Source organism: Puntigrus tetrazona, chromosome 17 (genome assembly GCF_018831695.1).
Source record: "Puntigrus tetrazona isolate hp1 chromosome 17, ASM1883169v1, whole genome shotgun sequence".
In the NCBI taxonomy this organism is placed as follows: Eukaryota; Metazoa; Chordata; class Actinopteri; order Cypriniformes; family Cyprinidae; genus Puntigrus; species Puntigrus tetrazona.
In genome coordinates, this window is record NC_056715.1 from 775,568 (window position 1) to 795,645 (window position 20,078).

The window sequence follows — 20,078 nt, forward strand, 5'->3', positions numbered from 1 at the left end:
AAAATTGATATTTTGAAGAATGCTGTTTAGCGATCAGTAGGAAGCCAATAACTGCCAGCAACTGTTTGGTTATAAAACATTTTTTTTATGTTCAACAGATAAAAAAGAATCTCATAGAAACGAAGGGTGAGCCATTCTATAATTAATATGTCTATAACTCAGTATGTTAGAGTTTAATACCGAAAGTTAGGGTTTGTCAAATCACCAATCCCAATTTTAAGCGATTTATCAAACATCATAAGTCAAGCAGTAAACGTTTTTTCGAGCCCTTTGCATTTACTCTCACTATCAGCTCTATTAATAACGTTGACGGCACGTGGAAGAAATACAGCTTTTATAAGCATTTCACCCTCACCTCTAAACTTCATCACATTAAAAAAAAAAAAAAACCCAGTGCAAAACAAACCGCGGAAGAAAGGAGACACTCGACCACAGAGGAATTAGAGCGTGAGCAGTTGATAGAAAGAAAGAAATAATTCAAGAGCAACCTCCGAAATGGCCAAACGCCCGTCTTAACCCCAGCCCAAAAGTGTCCGAAAGCCTTTAAAAGTAATGCCAGCATTCATTCCTGGTTATTAAAGCTCGCCCTCATGCGTACCTTCACGAAAAGCTCGATGTCAGGATCCTTGTCCTCCTCATTCGAGGTCATATCGCTGAAGCTCGCTCCAATTCAGAGGCCGGTGGAGAATTGCGAGTGTACGCGAGGTCTCTGCGCTCGTAACAGGTTCGGCGGAGGTGCGGTGCTTGTTTTGATTTGGCCCCTGCGGTCAGCTGTCAGTGAGAGCCGCTCTGACTGTCACAGGAGGGCCAAAAATAGCCTCCACGCGGCGCAGGAGCGCCGGGGAGGAGCTCGGTGTCACCTACACCCGCTCGAGAGTCCCTAGGGTCCTCCATAGAAATATGATGAATCGGATTTCGCCCCTTCCGGTCAGAACCCGAGTCACGAAACGCCGGGCGCTGGTGCGAGAATCCCTAACTGGGTTTAGTGGTGGCACGACAAGGCCAAAGCGACCCAACAACCGGCTGGAGTTGGAGTGATTTTTAGTGTACAGTAAGTAACACGTTTAATTGGGTCACTCTCTCTCTCGGGCCCCAGCTCCTGCCGCTCGGGCTTCATAGTCAGTTCGGGAGGGCTATGGGTAAACCATTCCAGTAAGTTCTCTCTAAATATAGAGCCGTGGCCTCCCTGAACACTCATTTACACATGATTACTGACCTCAGATCCGTACAGTAACAGTCACACACTAAACTGTCACCAACTAAGCAGATAAGTATTTGTGGTACGTCATATTTTTATATAAGTTGTATATACACACACATTGTCATTTTAATATTTTTAGCCATTAAATTTATTTATTTATTTTTTTTTACATTAACATTAGTCTATTAAATGCAGTTTTTAAGATATTACATTTTATTAAAATTTACATTAAAGACTTTTTAAAAATTATATTTTAAATGAATGCTGTTAGCTTGCTGTTGCTTTAGATTTAATAAAACATTCTGGAAAAAAAAAAAACCCCTCATCGAAAATATCATTTGCCCCAACAGTGTTTGCATATATTTCGATATAAGAAATTATCATATTTAACAATAGGTAGTAATCGAATCAGCTTATTAAAATGACTTCTGAAGGATCATGGGACACTGAAGACTGGAGTAATGATGCTGGAAATTCAGGTTCGTATCACAGGAATAAATTACAATTTAATATATATAAAAATTTGTTTTTTTTTTTGTTTTAAGTTGTAATAATATTTCACAAAAATACTGTAATTTTTTATCAAATAAATGCAGCCGTTATATGCATGTATGTATGAATGTGTATGTTTGTGTATACATGCAAAAACACACAAATATATAAGCTAAGAGCCATTTATATTGCTGCTATATTATTTTTCTTTTTAGAAAAAAAGGTGCAGACTTTATCACCTTTATCACCACTTCCAAGTGCTTTGCAGACCATAATATTACCTGTGATTGGTCCAACATGCCTGACCTGAACCCCATGTGGAACCTATGGTATATATATTCAAGAGAAAGATGAGAAACAGTGGATCCAACAACACAGACAAGCCGAAGCTCAATAGTGTCTCAGCTTCATTCACTGGAGCCCGACCAAGTACTGAGTGCAGAACTCAACATAATTTCTAATATTTAGAGATACTGGATTTGCATTCTTATGAGCTGTAAGCTGTAATCATAAAAATTAAATGATATTAAATATTTAAATTATATATATATATATATATATATATATATATATATATATATATATATATATATATATATATATATATATATATATATATATATATAATATTTACATGTAAAAATCATAAATATGAAAGTTTCACTTTTGAAATAATTAAAAATAAAAATAAAAAAATATATATATACACACACACACTTTACATATATATATATAATACATATATATATATAATATATATATATATATATATACACACACATATATATATATACACACATATATACACATATATATACACACATATATATATATATATATATATATATATATATATATATATATATATATATATATATATACACATATATATATATACACATATATATATATATATATACATATATACATATATATATATATACACACACACACATATATATATATATATATATATTTTTTTTTTTTTTTTTTTTTTTTTTTTCTTTCTTCCTCACTGTATAACGCATAGGATAAAGTGAGACCTCTAGTGGCTATACTTCATTACCATAACAAGTAACAAATAAATAAATAAAACACTTTTTAAATATCTGAAATATATATTTTATTTGATTTTCAGATGAGAAATGTCATGTCATGTGACAAAAGGTTCCATTTAGTTTTTGTTTTGCATAGTTTCATGAAGATTCAAAGAGCTGTGAAAATACGACCACAAACATCTGACAGCCAAACACCGCACAAGCCAGGCTGATTTCCTGCCTTTCAGTAACTCAAGATCGATGTGAAATAACATTGACCACTGCTAGTCAACAGTCAAAAACCAGCAAAAAAATAAAATAAAATAAATAAAGTCCAAAACACTTTTGTTACTTCCCAGTAAAACGAGCAATGTCGTTTAAAAAAAAAAAACAAAAAAGAACAAATGCTATTAATTAAACAGAAAAATAACCTCCCAGTTGTACAAACATTTTAAAGCATGAATAAAATGTAATTTTAAAAGCAGCAACATGTTCCCTTCCCCCGAATCTGAACCTACAGATTACAGTGCAATGAGCAGAAACACAAGATGTACAGTGTATTTATTCACACATTCTCCAACACAAGAAAGGCTCGGGTAAAAAGCCCTCACAAACCCTACGAAAACATGCCTCGGTAGGGATTCAAGAAGAAACGCGAGCTCTAGCGCTCCTTTGATCGACATGCGCCTCTTCTGCAAAGAAACGAAGACCTAGCGACTTCTAGAAAAATACAAATCAGACATAAATATTCAGATTGAACCGCTTGTGCATTTCCCTGGCGGCAAGAACCGAATAAAACATGACTTCATAAATAAAGTTTAACGGCAAGCAACGACATTTTCAAGTAACCTCAGCATCCCGTTTCTTCACTGAATAGAAGCTAGTACTAATTGTACTAATTATTATTGCTTATGCTATTATGCGCTTTTTTTTTTTTTATCCTGCATTTCCTAAAAGTATCGCAAAACTAAGTAGAAACCATTGTTTCGATGCAACCGAAGACCTACTTGGACTTTCGGGGAAACACAGCAGCTTAAGAAACACGAAGCATACACGTATGCATAGATATAAAGCGATATTTATACGCATATGATAACGCTGAGAAGCATTACTTGGAAGTAGCATGATTTAACCATTCTGGTAAACGAGAAGAGAGCACGCTTGCGTGTGTGTGTGTGTGTGTGTGAGAATCCAGATCGTTTTTTTTGGTTTTTGTACATAGGGTACGGAAAATAAAAAATAAAACAAAAAGTACAAATAATAATCGCAACTTATAAATAGTAATTACAAGACATCTCACACTCAGAATTGCGAGATAAATAGTCACGATTGCAGTATTTTTTTATTTATTTCATGACAGAAACGAGCTGTTTTTTTTTTTTTACTCCACGACAAAAACTTTTTCCTTATAAATATTTTATACCTTGCAATTCTGACTTTTATTCCACATCACAAATTTCAGTTTATATCTAGTAGCTCTGGGCACAATGAAGATTTTAAAGTCCGAATTGTGAGATAAAAAGCGGAAAACAAATTTTTTTTTTTCTTTCATACCACGGCAAAAAGATGCTTGCCATTTTTGCGAGTTTGATTGTTCCAATTCTGAGGGAAGAAATCAAAATTGTGGCATGATTATTGTTTGCACTAAATAAAAATGCTGTCATCATTAAAACAGTTGCTAGCAGCCACTAATTTTTCCTCACACTATGCATAAGTCAATGGCGACTGGAAAATGTTTGAATTTCATACAGCTTTGACATTTTTGGGTGAACTGTCCCTTTAAAAGAACACATTTTAAAACGATATAACTCTACTGCGGAGGACATGTTTTATCATGCTGTCTAACACTAACTCCCTTACGCTTTCACTATGATTGTCACCGTTCCAGCATTTAAAGGAACAGTACGACTGAAACCGAAAAGGTGAACCGGTCCTTTAAACGTATCCAGCGTGCATCTAAATCAAGCCCTGCGTTCAACTCCGTACCTGAACGCTTCACTCGAGCAGCGGTTCGTCGGCGTCGTCGTCTTCTAACTCCAAGCGGGCGAACGGACGCGGAGACGCGGCGTCTCTGTTCTTCATCAGCTTGAACAGACAGGTGAAGGCGGTCAGGATGATCAGGACCCCGATGACGAGGCCCACCGCCAGCGCTAGCTCTCCGCACTGCTCGTTAACTAGCGCGCAGCGCACGCGAGCGAAGCTGCCGTTGTTGGGCATCGGAGGGACGCCCACGAGGTGACACATGAGCGGGTAGAGGTCCACGCTGTTGAAGCTCGACATCTTGTAGCCTCTGCGGAACGCGGGCCCGTGGGCGGCCAGGAAGGGGTGCATGCTGGGAAGCGTGTTGTCGTAGCCGTGATCGCCCACTGCCAAAGAAAACAGACTCGTGGAAAAACTGTCGCCGTAATTCGGTGAATTCGTTCACTCCGATCTGAACGGTTGCTTTCGAGGGACACTTACTGCGCGGGAGTTTGCCATTTTTGACGATCGTCCAGCCCTCATCCGCCACCAACAGGATTGGCTGGATCCTGGCGTTGTGTTTATAGTGCAGCCTGTCAGGGACGCTGTCCTTCAGGTACGCCTTCATGTGGCGGTGACAGCTGGACAGGTTTTTGTACACGGTCGAATTATCTGGCAATTCAATAAAACACAACATTAGGAAAACATTAGCATAAAATCTGTGGACTTTGGAAAGAAAAACTGGGATTTTGAGGAATGAATATAAACAAACATTACGACAATATTTATATATTACAAACATTTATTAATTTTTATTTTTCTTAGCAAATATTGTGTAAAACGGAATATATTTAAATAGAATATTATAAAAATATATATAATTAAATATTAATTAAACTATATATTTTTAATTATATATATTTTTTTTTTTTTTATTATATATATATATATATATATATATATATATATATATATATATATATATATTTTTTTTTTTTTTTTTTTTTTTATATATATATTTTTGTTTAATTATATATATATATATATATAGCTTACTGCTTTTATTTTATTTTGGTTAGTGTTTATTTTACAAAAAAATGGTTTTAGTTTTAGTCGACAACTAACCTTTTATATAACATTATAATATTGAACGTAAATCAAAATTGCAACACTAATTATATAACGGAAATAATACTTACATTTTTATTTTATTTATTTCATGTAGGTACTGGACAAAAATACAGAGATATATACTGTATATATAGCAAATTTGATACTATATAGATACACTGTTGAAGACAATTGATTTAAAAACTTGTATTAAATTGCGTATAAATAAAAGAAATTACCTTCCAGTGGTATTATAGCAGCCACAGGAGTGAGATCCACCACCTTATAGCTGCTCGGAGTGATGCATTCATCTAGTTTAATAAGACGCTCCTCAGAACACTGGGTCATACCGTGATCGCTAGTGATGACCACGTTCATTTTCCCCCATAATCCCGTTTTGTTGAGCTGCTCCATCAGGAAGCCTATATGATCGTCCACTTCCTTCAGAACCCTGGTCATCTCTCCGGTGTTCTCCGGGCCGTAAACGTGTCCGCTCCGGTCGGGCTCTTCCCAATACAGAGCGGCGAACTTCACCGACTTGTTCTCGGTCATCCACCGCGTGAGGTTTCCCAGCCTTTCCCTGAAAGTCACCTTGGGGTCGTATCTGAACCGGTACGTCAACGTGCGGTTCTGAATGTCGACATCCGTTCCCGGCCACATGGCGGCCGCCGCCTTGTAGCCGGCCTCCTCCACGGACACCCAGATCGGAGTGGCTTCGTACCACCAGAAAGGGTCGCTGTCGTTTTGTATGGAGAAGGTCTTTTTCGAGCCCGGGTCGTACATGACGCTGGCCAGCATCCCGTGGCTCTCCGCGTACAGCCCCGTGACCAGGCTGTAATGATTGGGGAAGGTTTTGGTGGTGAACACATTGGTCAGCTCGCGCACGAGCACGCCCTCGGAGAAGAGCCTCTCCAGATTGGGAAACGAGTATTTCTTTAGGTAGTCCGCGCGGAAGCCGTCGAACGACACCAGGAGGAGCGGCGGCACGTCGTTTCCGGACTCCAGTCCAGTTCGGTTTCCGGTCGGCGCGGACAGGGTTAATCCAATGCAGGCGACGAGAGAGCACAGATAACCGCTGACCTGCATCCTCTGCGCCGGTCACTTTCTTCGCTGTCAATAAACAAAAGCTATTTATTACAGACAGGCCACCGCTTCTTCAAATTATAGTCCCGTAATGAAATGAATTGCTACCCGCAAGTCATCAATTTCCTCTTTAACGCATTCTTTTTCAGCGGACTACAACAATTCGACCCACCCTGGACCTTCCTGACCACGTACGCGACTTAAACTTCATTTAAAAATTACCTTAATTCTACTGTTGCTACATAGATGAATTCAAATTACAAAAACGCACAACAAACGTACTATTCTTTAATGCATCCTTGCTTATTTCAGCTAGGCAGTTTCTCAATTTAACTTACTAAAACAAGCGCTAAAGTAACTAAAACCTGAAAAACGTAACAAAAAAATGATGCAATAAAATTACTTTTTACTTTTTAAAATGGATAACTTATTTATTGTACTCTTGTTTTTTTTTTCCCAGTCAGTTTAGTACAAATAAAAATACTAAAAATAAACCTAATAATATACAGACTTAAAAAAAAAAAAAAAAACCGAATACCCCCACACAATGACTAAAACCTTAAATAAAATGTAATTTAAAAATAAATAAATAAATAAAAAAAAAAAAAAAAAAAAAAATTATATATTATATATTATTATTATATAATATTAGGGAGAGACATGGGGTTAGTTACACAGCTGAAGCAAATGTAATTTTTTATTTTTTCTCCTCATCTAATTCACTGATTAACTGATCCTCAAATCAATCGCTTCATCTATATTCAAAGTTAACTGCTAGCGGACTGCATTATCAAACCATCATATGATCTATAATAAATCAATTCTTACTGAAGCTCCTTTTTAAGAGTTTTAAGTTAAGAATCACACTAAACGTTATACATTTGTAGACTTATTGCAGCTCTGAACCCATGACCAGGAACTTCTGTTAGTCAATAATGGACAGTCCAGAGGAAGTTTTACCTAATAAATGTCCACTTTCCCATAAAAGAAAAAGAAAAATATTGCATGTAGTTATTAACATAAATATTTCTAATAAGTAACTTTTGTGCAAAGGATGCGTTTTGTGTAAAAGGGAAGCGATACAGGAAGCACCTGAAGACAAAATGCGTTTCTCAAGCCAGTAATGATAGCGAGCACGTGCAAAATATACAGAGTTTACCGCAGCTGATCAATAATCAATAAAGGCCTGATCAAAACTCATTTATGGTACAATGGTACTCTGTAACGCCCGTATTGAAAACAAACTGGTCAAAACCAACTACGAAAACTGCAACTCGCAAGAAAAAAACTTCACAGTTTAGCGCTGAATACGATTTTTTTTTTACTGACGATGCATTGATTATTATAGAAATGATCGATGTCGCTTGGCCAAACTTAGCCATTAAGGAACTCAAGAGAGCGGATAAAAAGGCGAAATGTTAACATACCTTTTTTTTGTCTCGAGGCGTTAAAAAAACGTGCGTTTCAAACGCAGCCACATTAAACTCCGCGGTAATGTCGATATGATTTATAAAGTCGAATATGTTCTGGGTTTGATGCAGTTTCTCGCGCTTCCTCAAACACAATGCCGCATGACGTCATAGCATGACTGACAGGTCCGGCGGCCAATAGGAGGGAGGGACGTCCCACTGCAGGTGCTTTTCACTTTTCCGAATCACTGACCTACAGTACACATGTGCTTTGCTACACGACATTTAATTTGAATTAAGCACAACTAATGTGAAAATAATGCACGTAGAATAATTTATAATGACGCTAAAATAAATAAAGAAATAAATCTAGCGACTGGGCGACAACTAACTCAGCTACGGAAGGACGCCGATTTTTCTACACCTTTCTGACGTTAGCTTTTGCACATACGCACTCGCCGAATAATTTAAAATATGCGCGCAATTGTTTATTGCATGCGCTTGACGCGTTGTGAAGTTCGTTAAACGCTCCCGTGTGACGCGACGCGTACGTTGCAAGCGTTGGAATCACGATGTCGACCAATCAGAGCGCTCGTACGATAATGAGCGCCGCGCGACGCCTCCTCATCTACCAATGAACGACCTCCTTTGCGCGACGCGGCACGGACGCGTTCGTTCGCAGCGGATGGGTTTGTCTCCGTGTTTAATGCGGTTTGGTGAAGGTAGGTTGTTATTTAAACATTTTATTCCTCGTATTTCTATATCAGTAAAATATAGAGGGGTCACGCGAGCGCTGTCACTAATTTGTTTCCTCAGCGTCTCGTCTGTGATATTTAGGCTGTCTGTAGAAACGACATCACGGCTGTTTTCGAGCTTTTCACCATCTGTAAGATACGAGAGTTAGATTTGAGAGAGATCCGTGTATTAATTAAGGACGTTTTTAGATTAAATCATCTTTCATGAAGCGTCCTTAACATTAATAAACTGCACAAACAGGTCAGCTGCAGAATTAAGGAACCAGTCAGTGAGTCAGATAATGTAATAGACTTTAAACTCTGTTTTTTTATGTATGTTTTTATGAGAAATATTATTTTAATTAAATAATAATATAAAATGTGTGTTTGTGTATATATATAATAATAACTTTATTTTTATTATATATATATATATATATATATATATATATATATATATATATATATATATATATATATAAAATAAAAATATATATATATATATATATATATATATGTATATATATATATATATATATATATATATATATATATATATATATATATATATATACAAATAAAAATAAAGTTATTCATATATATATATATATATATATATATATATATATATATATATATATATATATATATATATAAAATGATATGTACATTTTTAAAAATTAATATGTACACAGTTTTCCCTTTTCATGACAAAGCTCAACACACACTCAGCAGGTTCTCATTATATTCATTCTTTTTGACGGACAGTGTCCTGTTGCTCAGTGTAATGGTGACTTTTCCATGAATCAGATCATTGCAGAAACACAGAGCAGCGGGAAACTTTTTGCAGCCATTTCATCCATTACATTTTCCCACAGTGGACTCTCTGTTCAGTCAGCCAGCTTCTTTTCTTCCAGTTAGTCTTCCAAGGAGTTTATTCCTGACATAATGAGCGTTTTAGTCTCCCAGGAAGGTCCGTCACCCCTTTTTTGAAGGAGTAGCTCACCCCAGTCTGTAGCATTGCTCGAAAAAGTCTCATCCGAATCAGGAGAGAAATCTGCACTATTTCGGTGCTAGCGGATACGCTTTAGAACCTGATGGAAGCGTGTTTTAAGGACCTGCAGGAACAGAACTTGATGAAATATCACAAAAAAAGCTTAGCTTAGTCTGGTCCGCTCTGGTTGATGAGAACTAGAAGCGCTCAGAGACGCGCTGGACTCAAGGGGTTCCCAGTTTAGCAGGCAGCTGCCGTGTCCTAGTTCACTGTTCGACCTCCACCACAGTCATACGAGTCCATCAACAAACAATCCGCTCGTCGAAATGTCGAAATTGCTCCTTAAGCGGTGCGGTCGTGACGGACGTCGCGGGAATCTCCTGACTGAGATGAATCGATTGCACGGATATCGCCAATCGCCTGCCGTGTTAAAATATAGCGACCGTGTTCAGTTTACAATGCATCTGTTCATCTGTTCATACAAAAGCCTCTGCTTGCTCGTGCATCATGCATGGATACGTCAGCTTAAAATAAAGCTAACATTGTTTTATAATGTTTATCATTATTAAATTAATATTAATATTATTTCATAACATTATTTCTTACAAATATTTATCTGACAGCCAAGGAAACTATAAATTGACAATAAAACACGCATTAAAAAATAATAATAAAATTAAAAAATGCACGACAACAAAATCGGTCGGTGTACATTATTAAAATGAAAATAGAACATAAAGCAGATTTATATATTATTAAAAAAACAAAGGTGAAAAGAATGATTAATTTTTTTATTTTTAAACTAAACATCATAGGCGCATTTCTCATGCAGTTTGTTGAAGTATTAAAATAACTTGAACTAAAAGCAAAACCTAATAATTCTAGACATATTACAAAATAACTAAAATGACAAAACGCATGTAACTATTTAAATAAATAAAATCCAATTTAAAAATTGAACTAAAATTAACAGTATATTATAGTAAAACGGCAAAGTGTCCTTTGCGTATTTGAAACATAAACTGATATTTTTATTTACGGTTTTCAAAAATCACGTCTTTTTTTCATTGAGCACATCGGTTAATCTCAATCGAATGGTTTTGATCATGTTAAAATAGCAAAAAATACAGCTAGCAAGCGCAGTAAAAACACGATGACGTAACAAAAACACGATTTTTGAAAATGGTGTTTTCGCAGATCAACTCTTGATCGGTTCGTAGAGCTGTTTTGGTGTCGGTTTGTCTTCTCTGATATATTGTGCACAAGGATTAGTGCTCGTCGTTTCACAAGAGTCAACGATGAGAAGAGAACAAAGTTATAAGGAAGTGGTTATAAAGAAGACGAACTAGTAAAACAAGTGTTAGTGCACTACCGTTGATATAAACTGTCATCATTACAGAACCGCACAGGTATGTTTTATCAAGACGTTTTGTAAGACGTTTTATTTAGCACATTAAAAACATAGTAGATTTCTGTATTGACTTGTTGCATGCTTTTTGTGTTTCAGATGCCTCCTTATTTCAACAGTCTCAGAAGTGAAACACTGTCCGCAAGAAACTGCAGAAGAAGTTTAATGACACCCAGAGCACAGAAATAAAAAAAACTGCATCTTTAGTAATGAATCATAACTAATGTGTGTGATACAGAAGCTCTCTAAAATAAAAGATATTGCATTCATGGATCCAGGTGACTTAAACTGTATCCAGTGATGTTGGTCTGCCAACTTATTCCACTACGTGCTTTTTAGTTTCCCCGTAAGCCACGCCGTGAACAGCCAGTGGAAATGTCCCACGCATCCAAGACCCCAGAAAGCCCTGCTGCGTCGCAGGAGGACCACCTCTCCAGTCTGAAGGCTTTGACGGAGAAGCTGAAGCTGGAGACCAGAAAGCCGTCGTGCCTGGACTGGAGAGCGCAGCTGGAGGCGATGCTCGCTCAGAGCCACAGGGAGCCCGGAGACACAGAGAAACAGAGAGCGCCGGGCCCTCAGAGGGCTGTCAGCGCGCCGCAGGAAGGGAGGCGCTCGTTGGGAAGCGCGCTGAGATTTGGAAGTATAGACCAAGCTCTGGAGTGGCTCAGGAAAGAGCTGGTGAGTTTTTAAACTTGCTTTTTAATAAATGAGTAAATAAATAAATCTGCTTTGGTGTCATTTATGTATATAACATAATAAATAAAAAATAAATAATAATAATAAAATAATGTAATATATATATATATATATATATATATATATATATATATATATATATATATATATATATATATATATATACACAGTTTATTAACATATTTATTAATACAAAAACAGAGATGAAAAGCAAAATAAATGAGGATCTTTGAGTTGTATACATTTTAAACACATTTTTACCATTTTATGTGATCATTATTCTTGTATTTTAATAAAGTTAATTTTAACTTACTTTGATTTGTTTGCACTTATATATTTATTTATTTTTATTTGAACAGTTCTCCATTTTTGTCCCAGATTTGCCATCTACATTGCGCCATCGTTTGTTTACTGAATCTGAATACGTTATTGTTATTGTCAATTTCTGAAATTATTATTATTACGATTAATATTTTTTAGATTTTTTTTCACATGTGTCAGCATTTTTAAATACGGACCGTTTCAGCGATTCACTGCTTCGTGGACATTTGGCAGCGCCACCTCCTGGTGCAACAACGTTAACAGCCACTGAAATAGCCACTGTCTAAATAAAGATCTACAGCACTAGCTAAGACGGCTCAAAATATCAACTTCAGTTTCAATGAAGGCAGATTCCGGCCGGAGAGTTCAGGAAACGTCTCTGGAAATAATGACTAGTTTAGAAGTAAAACGCATGACGTATAGATGATTGAGAGGAGGCTTCAGCTGTGTGTTTCGACCCTTCTGCGGCAGGCAGAGATGCGTCTGCAGGACCAGCAGCTGGCGCGTCAGCTCATGCGCCTGCGCGGGGACATCAACAGCCTGAGGATCGTGCAGACGTGTAACCAGCACCGCGAGATGCTGAACGACGCCACGTTTGAGCTGGAGGAGCGCGACGATATGTCCGACCTGTGTGACGTCCCCATGTCTCCTGGACTGGGCCTCTCGGAGCCGCTCAAGGTCATCGGGGTCACCAAGATGAACATCAACTCTCGCCGGTTCTCTCTGTGCTAACGCACTTTATCTTACGCGAATGATTGTGAGTGCTTTTTGTAGACCTTCAGATGTTGTATAGGGTTAAGGTGTTTTCAAAGTGTTGTGCTTTCATTGCCTTAAAGTCAACATCTTAACAATCATCTGTACAGTCTTCATTTGTGTTTGATACGACATAATATAATTTTTTAATTTTTCAATTTTAATTTTAAATGTTTAAAGCAGCTTTGTTGGTTTTTTCTTTAATTTTGAATCTGTACCTAATAGGCCTCTTATCTCATTAGAGCTGAATATTTGTTTGATACAACTGAACCTGAGTCAATAAAACGACAGCAAACAATAAATGATTATTTTATTGAAGAAATTAACTGAGCAAATATTGAATTTTTACTTTTCGAATTTTTTTAATTTATTTTAATTTGATATGATTTAATTTTCAACGTGAAATCACACACACAAACTAAAAATAAATAAATAATATATATATATATATATATATATATATATATATATATATATAGTTTTTTTTGTATTATATATTTTGTAATTTTTTTTTTTTTATATTTTTTGAATGTGACATCAAAAACTGGCTGAATTATATCATACCAGAATTTAATTATTTATTTATTTTATTTGGGGATGGGGGGTACACTACTATTAAAGACAAATCACTTTTATAATTTTTATTTTATTTTATTTATACCTTTTTATTTTATATTAAGACTTTCTGCAGTAAGCATTAGTACCATTAAATTATGCTATAATTAATATAAACAATTACCTTTCTAGCATGTCTGCTGCCATATATTATCAGAGCAAGAAGACCGTAACTATTTTTACAATTAAAATACTGCCTAAAGCGGTTCTCCCAAAGACGAAGAGTTTTCTTCTGCGAGTCCTTTGGTTCGAGATCCAGAGCCTGAGGAGAAAGTTCACAGAAGGTCGGGAACAGCCACAGATGTTACACTTAATTAATTATAATACCGGCGTTTATAAAAGCGGCATAATGCTCGTCATATTTAACGTTAGTGTTGTGATCAAACGCTAACTGGATTATTCAAACTAATTAAAGATATCCTTCAGTATCTGTTACAGACGTACACTTTGAAAACAGTGTTGCGTATCGTATTTCATAACAGTATGCACACATGCCACAGATTTCTCGTTGTGCAACAGTAAAAGATTTCTGTTGTTCACAATGCCACGTTTTCACAGGCCGCTATTGTTCTGAACTAGGCGTGTATGCATCGTTATTCTGCGAACCTCTCCCTCTTTGTCCTTTTTAACCTGTTTGCTCAGTCAAGGCCTGCAGCTGAGATCGGAGATCGGGATGCAGGTGCCCTGGAACTTCCGATTCGGGATCGTCATTCTCGGAGACTCGGCCGTGGGGAAATCGTCCCTTCTGCATCGCTTCACCGAAGGCACGTTCGACGAATCCCGCCAGTCTCCGCTGGGGATCGATTTCAAGGTGCACAACATGAACTTTGACCCCGATGTCGCGATCAAGCTGCTTCTGTGGGACACGGCGGGACAGGAGAGATTCAGGTGACTGTTTTTTTGGAGGAAACCGGACGCTCTCGGAAAGAAAGGTACAAAAGCTGTCACTGGGGCGGTCCTTTTCAAAAGGTACACTTTTGTACCTATTATGTTCATTTTAATTATACTAAAATGTACCTGTGGTCTCTTTAGGTCTTTATGTACCTTTTAAAAAAAAATCTGTCCCAGTGATAGCTTTTGTACCTTTTTTCCTGAGAGTGTATCACATGAGCTGACTCTATGCTTATTGATGTCATTCATTTCTTTTTGTTAATTATTAGTATTTCTCATAAATGGATGGCCTGGGCATGTTGCCACTTTTCTGTTGGATAAAAATTAGTCGATAGAGTTTATTTCACTATTTCCAATATCATATATCTAATCATTTTCATATATATTTCGCTATTTAAATATTTTTTTGTATCTTTACAGCTCTTGCCGAAGTATCATTTTCGGGACTAAACATGTTGTTTATCATTTTCTTCATTTTTTTTATTGCCATAAAAAGGAAAATTAAAAGACTCATATTTCATACTTCAGTATTTATTCATATTAAATCTATGCATATTTTTTTCTCTCTGCTAATAACTGAAAATATTCAGTATGTTGTTATTTTGAAGACTTTAAAGTTTGTTTCAATGCAGAAAATAAATCTAAATCAGCCTTTGACAATTTCATAAAACACTTTTCGCAAAAAAATTCCCTTTTGAGGTGTGTTTGAAATAAATAATTACCTTTCTAGCATGTCTGTTGCAAGAAGACCGTAACTATTTTTACAATTAAAATACTGCCTAAAGCGGTTTGCAATATTTTTAATGCATTTTGCATTTCAAAGAGGCATTTTGCATGCACTTCTTGTTTGATCTGTCTGTAAAGTTTTGAAAAAAAGTTTGCAAATGTGAGCAAAAGTACTATTCAAATATTCAGTGCGAGCTAAGTATTGCTCAGTTTCTCCGTTTTTTCCTGCAGGTCCATATGCAAGTCTTACATGAGGAACTCTGTGGGCTGCGTCCTGATGTTTGACGTGTCTCAGAGACAGACGTTTGACCGCGTGGCCAGCTGGCACGACGAAGTCCTGGACTACGTGAAGCCCAACCCGATGTTCTTCGTCCTCGTGGGCCACAAAAGCGATCTGGCCGTGGGCCGGCAGGTCAGGAAGAGTGAAGGAGAAGCTCTGGCTAAAAAACTCAGCATGCTGGCTTATCTTGAGGCGTCCACCAAAGAGAACGTTAACGTCAGCGAGGCGTTCGAGACCCTGACCAGAGGCGTGTATGACCTCTTCCGGCAAGGCAAAATCCCCACCCGGGATGACTGGCACGGCTTGACGGTCGGGGCCGCCCTTAAAAAAGAGCCTCCTGCGACCAAAAAGCCTGCCTGCTGCAACTGTGGATGAATTTGCTGCGCGTTTCAGACTCGAGCGAGCCTTTCTGCGGAGTACTGTACTGAAAAAGGTGTTTACTGCAGTATTTTACACGCGTACGCCTACCAAAACAGCACTGAAATGTAGTAAAAGGGCTCGTGGAATAACAGTTTAGATTAAAGCTAATCGTGAACGTAAGTAAACATAAAAGAGAGAAAGATTAAACTAATCTAAACCTTTTTTTGGTGCAATAAAATAAAACAATAAGGAAGTGATAATCATTTTCGTGTTAATCCTAAAATACTTTAAACGAGCTCTTTTAAGTTTTCTCTCTATACGCCTGTCTGTTCTTCAGTTTGTGACAGAAAGAGGAAATGGCCATTTTAACCCGTTCAGAGGAACTAAAACTAACTACAGGCGGATTTTTATAGTGTTTTGGTTTTGCTGACTAACTGCCAAAACTGTGTTCACGGCCATCATTTGTGAAAAATCTGCACATTTGTGAAATAACGATGGCCTTTTACAAACCTCGTGGGTCTCGAATAATAACAGCGCCATCCAGAGGCTTTGATGAGCAACTACAAACCTTTTTCAACATATTTATTAAAAAAAAACGTTTTAATTAAATAAAAGCACCTAAAGTGATTTATAAAGAATGAGTTTGAGCAAGCTTTTTGTATTTAATCGGCACTATTGAGCACTTTTCCACTTTACTTTTAGCGTGAGCCTAGATGTGATTTTAAAGGGGACGCTGTCATTTTAAACGCGAATGTGCGCGACTTCCGGTTTCATCGGATTATTTTTAGCGCGCTAAAGAAAACTATGCTGCTTAATATTGCAAAACGCCATTTATTAACATATTATAATTCGTTTTCATTATAAATGCACTAATTTGTAAGGCAATTAGTTTCACCCTTATACTTCCTTATTTAAGGCTATAATGAATCGGAAGTCTCGCACATTCGCAGAAAACTGATCAAAATAAGCTGGATATTGCACTTTTTATTATGAAACCGATAACTGGGCATCGGGTGAGGCTTTCTCTAGTCTTTTGGATGATTACAGATAATGAATTCACCTCTCAGGAAACGCTGGAAAATAAACAGCTTGCAAAGGTTTCATTTCGGTCACATTTTATTGTATTAAAATGACAAAGATACAAAATTTAAGCATCTGTCCATGTGTACATCTGTATCTTGATCATCTGTGGAATCTGTACAATACACGTAAGCTTTGTATCGTCTTTATAACAAAACTTTTAGATGTTGCATAAAGTTTCAAACGACAGAACAGAACGAAGAAAATGAAACGGAAATCTGGCACATTACCTAAACCCTTAAACACGGCGTAAAAAATAAATAAATGCAAGAACTACACATCCCACACTGCCCTGGGAGACGCCTGTATTTGCACTGTATTCATCTTTAAGCCAGTTGCAAAATAAAACGCGTGAACTGTGCCGCTGTTTACCCTGATCTGCTGATGCTAGTCCGTTCAAATACAGTTTGAGGTTAAGACTGAGATGTAGAAATAATGCAAAACAAAACGAAAACGGTTTTCTTTCAACTCTACGTCCGGTTCAGAGTCGCAAGGCCTGCGCCCAATTGAAAACAGTGAATGAACGAAGAAACAACGTGGGTTTTTTTTGCTGGTGATTACTGAAGAGCAGCCTCGTGAAATCAAATCCGAGTCAAGACCACAGAAAACCATTCAAATCTGACGCGATCAAACAATAAATCCTCTGAATTAGAAAGACACCGGACCAAATGAGAGCAGAACTCATTGAAGTGACAAAAAATGAATACCCGAATCTTCAGAATACCGTTTATGCCGACTACGGCACACCCATGCAAAAAAATTACACAGACAATTTTAGTTTTCCTAATATCCTTTTTTGGGCTCTCTCTCTCTTTTTTGAAATATAAAATAGTAAAAGCTACCGAAACACAGACGATTTTTCATATCAAAGATACAGCCGAATCGAAAAACAGTCAGATATCTAAAGAATAATATACTTTTTTTTTTTTTTTTTTTTTTTCAGATTCCGTACATGTTTAAACAACACGTCACACAAAATCAAAAAAATAAACGTCTTGAATCCATTTTAACATTCTGATAAACATTAATACAATCCATTGATCCGATCAAAAATAAACTGTAATCCGTCTGACGAGTAAAAAAAAAAACACCTTTTTTGCCTAAAAACATAAACTACCAAACTTTTCAAACACATACTTTAGAATATAAACCCTGACCAGACGACTAATTGCTAAACTACCTTTCAAGTAAGAGAATATCCTTAAAACACATTTATGGGTAAATACAATCTCCCCTCGCTGAGAAATCAAACGTCTTCTGTGTGTAAGAACTTTAGCTCGGGGTCACCCTGCACAGCTCTGTTAATAAACGCTAATGAAGAAATTAATAAAAAAGGTCTGTTGCAAGCTACATTTGGTCTCACAGAAGCGATAAATCGTTTCGTCCTCTGTAATATATTAACAAATGATCAATTACGAACAAAAACCCACACAACTTTAAATGTTTTAAAACAAGTCCTGCTTGAATTCGTCAGAAAATGATTTGAACTCACGGCGAACGGGAAACGTTCTCTGAATGTTCTGGAAAGGTTCTCTCAATGTAAGGGTAACGCTAATAGCTGGTCTTTAATAATCTCAAAACCTTTGACGGATCATATTTTAAATGACCCAGAGAACACTTGATTTTTGCTAAATAAAAAAGCAGAGCATTCTTTTTAAAGCGCCCCTATTATGGGTTATGAAAGGTGAATATTGGGTCCTAAACAACAGGTTGACATGCATGCCAGGTCAAAAACACTTCTTATAATATGCATATGATACAATTTTTCACCTTATTTGTTCAATGACTCCCGAAGGATTCATTCAATGATTTATTTTTCCAAACCCCTCCAGTGATTGGTCAATTTTATTTATTTTATTTTATCTGTCAATTTTATTTTTTTATGCGGACCAACGCGGAAATCCACTTTTCTGATGCTCAACAAGTGGGCGGGAATATGCTAATGCTTCATGTGGACGTCAGCACGAAACGGCTTTGGACTCGTTTTAAAAGCGATTTGTTTGAACGATTCTTTCGAACAGTTCACTTTAACCTTGCAGGATGTTTTCATTCGCTTACGGCTCATTCGCTTTCATTCACTTTGCATTAAAAATCCTTAATAGGGGCACTTTAACATCGTGTTTGATAACCAAAAACATTTCTTAAACATTTACAAAAAAAAACACATTTTTGTTAGCTGGCATGGTTTACAGTGGACGCCTTTGAATTGAGGAATAAATTGCACTGGAATAAATTAATTAATCTCTTACTAACAGCGTCCGTGCAAAGGTGTAATTAACATTATCTTCTGCCGATGTTTACCCAGTAACAACTACATTCATTATGATTAGGATTTTACAGCTTATCGGCTCAATAAATATACTTCTCTGCTTTTAAACTGCAATCTTTAAAATGAAGATTTGCTAAAAACGTACTCAGCCCAGGTCTTCCAAAATGTAGCTGGTTTCTTCACAGGAACAGATGTGAAGAAATGTAGCTTTCCATCACTTGCTCAACGAGTGATCCTCTGCGGTGAATGGGTGCCGCCGGAATCAGGAGCTCAAACCGCCGATAAAAGTAATCCACACCACTCCAAAACGGATCCACTGTTAATACCGATTTTACTTTAAACTGTCGCTCTGGGATAAAACCAGTCCTCTGTTTGCATTCTCCAGTGAAAGAGAGAAACACGCACGAATTAAGAAGCGTTTATAAGTGAAAACCCTCCACAAAACAAGCATGTGGGTGGATTTCGACGCGAGAAAGAAGGGGAGGGTGTGTTATTAAAGATTATGGATCTATAATAACAGAAGCAATGGCTAAAAACACAGCTTTGCACTTCGTGAGACACGGACCGATGGACTGAAGCGCTGCGGATCGTTTTTATCTCTCGTTCTCGACGGCACCCATCCGCCGCAAGCAAGCGACGGAATGCTGAATTTCTCCAAAT

At 36.9% G+C, this 20,078-nt stretch overlaps 4 protein-coding genes across 7 annotated transcripts in view; 2 read left to right on the forward strand and 2 right to left on the reverse strand.

Annotated features, from left to right (window-relative positions):
• clic5a (chloride intracellular channel 5a) overlaps positions 1-1,227 on the reverse strand; it is a 5,985-nt gene extending 4,758 nt beyond the window's left edge. Inside the window, exon 1 of the mRNA XM_043262249.1 lies at positions 599-1,227. Within this exon, the coding sequence (XP_043118184.1) occupies positions 599-649 (51 nt within the window). The 5' untranslated portion in view covers positions 650-1,227. The remainder of the gene's footprint in view (positions 1-598) is intronic.
• Positions 1,228-2,791: 1,564 nt separating this feature from the next.
• enpp4 (ectonucleotide pyrophosphatase/phosphodiesterase 4) lies at positions 2,792-8,458 on the reverse strand. 2 transcript variants are annotated; one of them, XM_043262884.1, is made up of 4 exons: positions 8,310-8,458; positions 6,039-6,909; positions 5,191-5,361; positions 2,792-5,096 (listed from the first exon to the last, which is right to left on the reverse strand). In XM_043262884.1, the coding sequence occupies exons 2-4, from the start codon at positions 6,883-6,885 to the stop codon at positions 4,726-4,728; spliced, it is 1,389 nt and encodes a 462-aa protein (XP_043118819.1). In that variant the 5' UTR covers positions 6,886-6,909; positions 8,310-8,458; the 3' UTR covers positions 2,792-4,725. The 2 variants fall into 2 exon arrangements, with proteins under 2 accessions (XP_043118819.1, XP_043118820.1); XM_043262885.1 differs by having other exon boundaries at positions 6,039-6,913; positions 8,312-8,427.
• Positions 8,459-8,642: 184 nt separating this feature from the next.
• fam167aa (family with sequence similarity 167 member Aa) lies at positions 8,643-13,499 on the forward strand. 3 transcript variants are annotated; one of them, XM_043262888.1, is made up of 4 exons: positions 8,643-9,013; positions 11,527-11,652; positions 11,767-12,105; positions 12,916-13,499. In XM_043262888.1, exons 3-4 carry the CDS (start codon positions 11,803-11,805, stop codon positions 13,174-13,176), a joined length of 564 nt encoding a protein of 187 aa, XP_043118823.1. In that variant the 5' UTR covers positions 8,643-9,013; positions 11,527-11,652; positions 11,767-11,802; the 3' UTR covers positions 13,177-13,499. The 3 variants fall into 3 exon arrangements, with proteins under 3 accessions (XP_043118823.1, XP_043118824.1, XP_043118822.1); XM_043262889.1 differs by lacking the exon at positions 8,643-9,013 and adding an exon at positions 9,760-11,428; XM_043262887.1 differs by lacking the exon at positions 8,643-9,013 and adding an exon at positions 9,760-11,428 and having other exon boundaries at positions 11,527-12,105.
• A 986-nt stretch (positions 13,500-14,485) lies between these two features.
• Positions 14,486-17,220, forward strand: LOC122361842 (ras-related protein Rab-39A). Its single transcript, XM_043262886.1, has 2 exons — positions 14,486-14,700; positions 15,661-17,220. Exons 1-2 carry the CDS (start codon positions 14,486-14,488, stop codon positions 16,082-16,084), a joined length of 639 nt encoding a protein of 212 aa, XP_043118821.1. The 3' UTR covers positions 16,085-17,220.
• Positions 17,221-20,078: the final 2,858 nt, after the last annotated feature.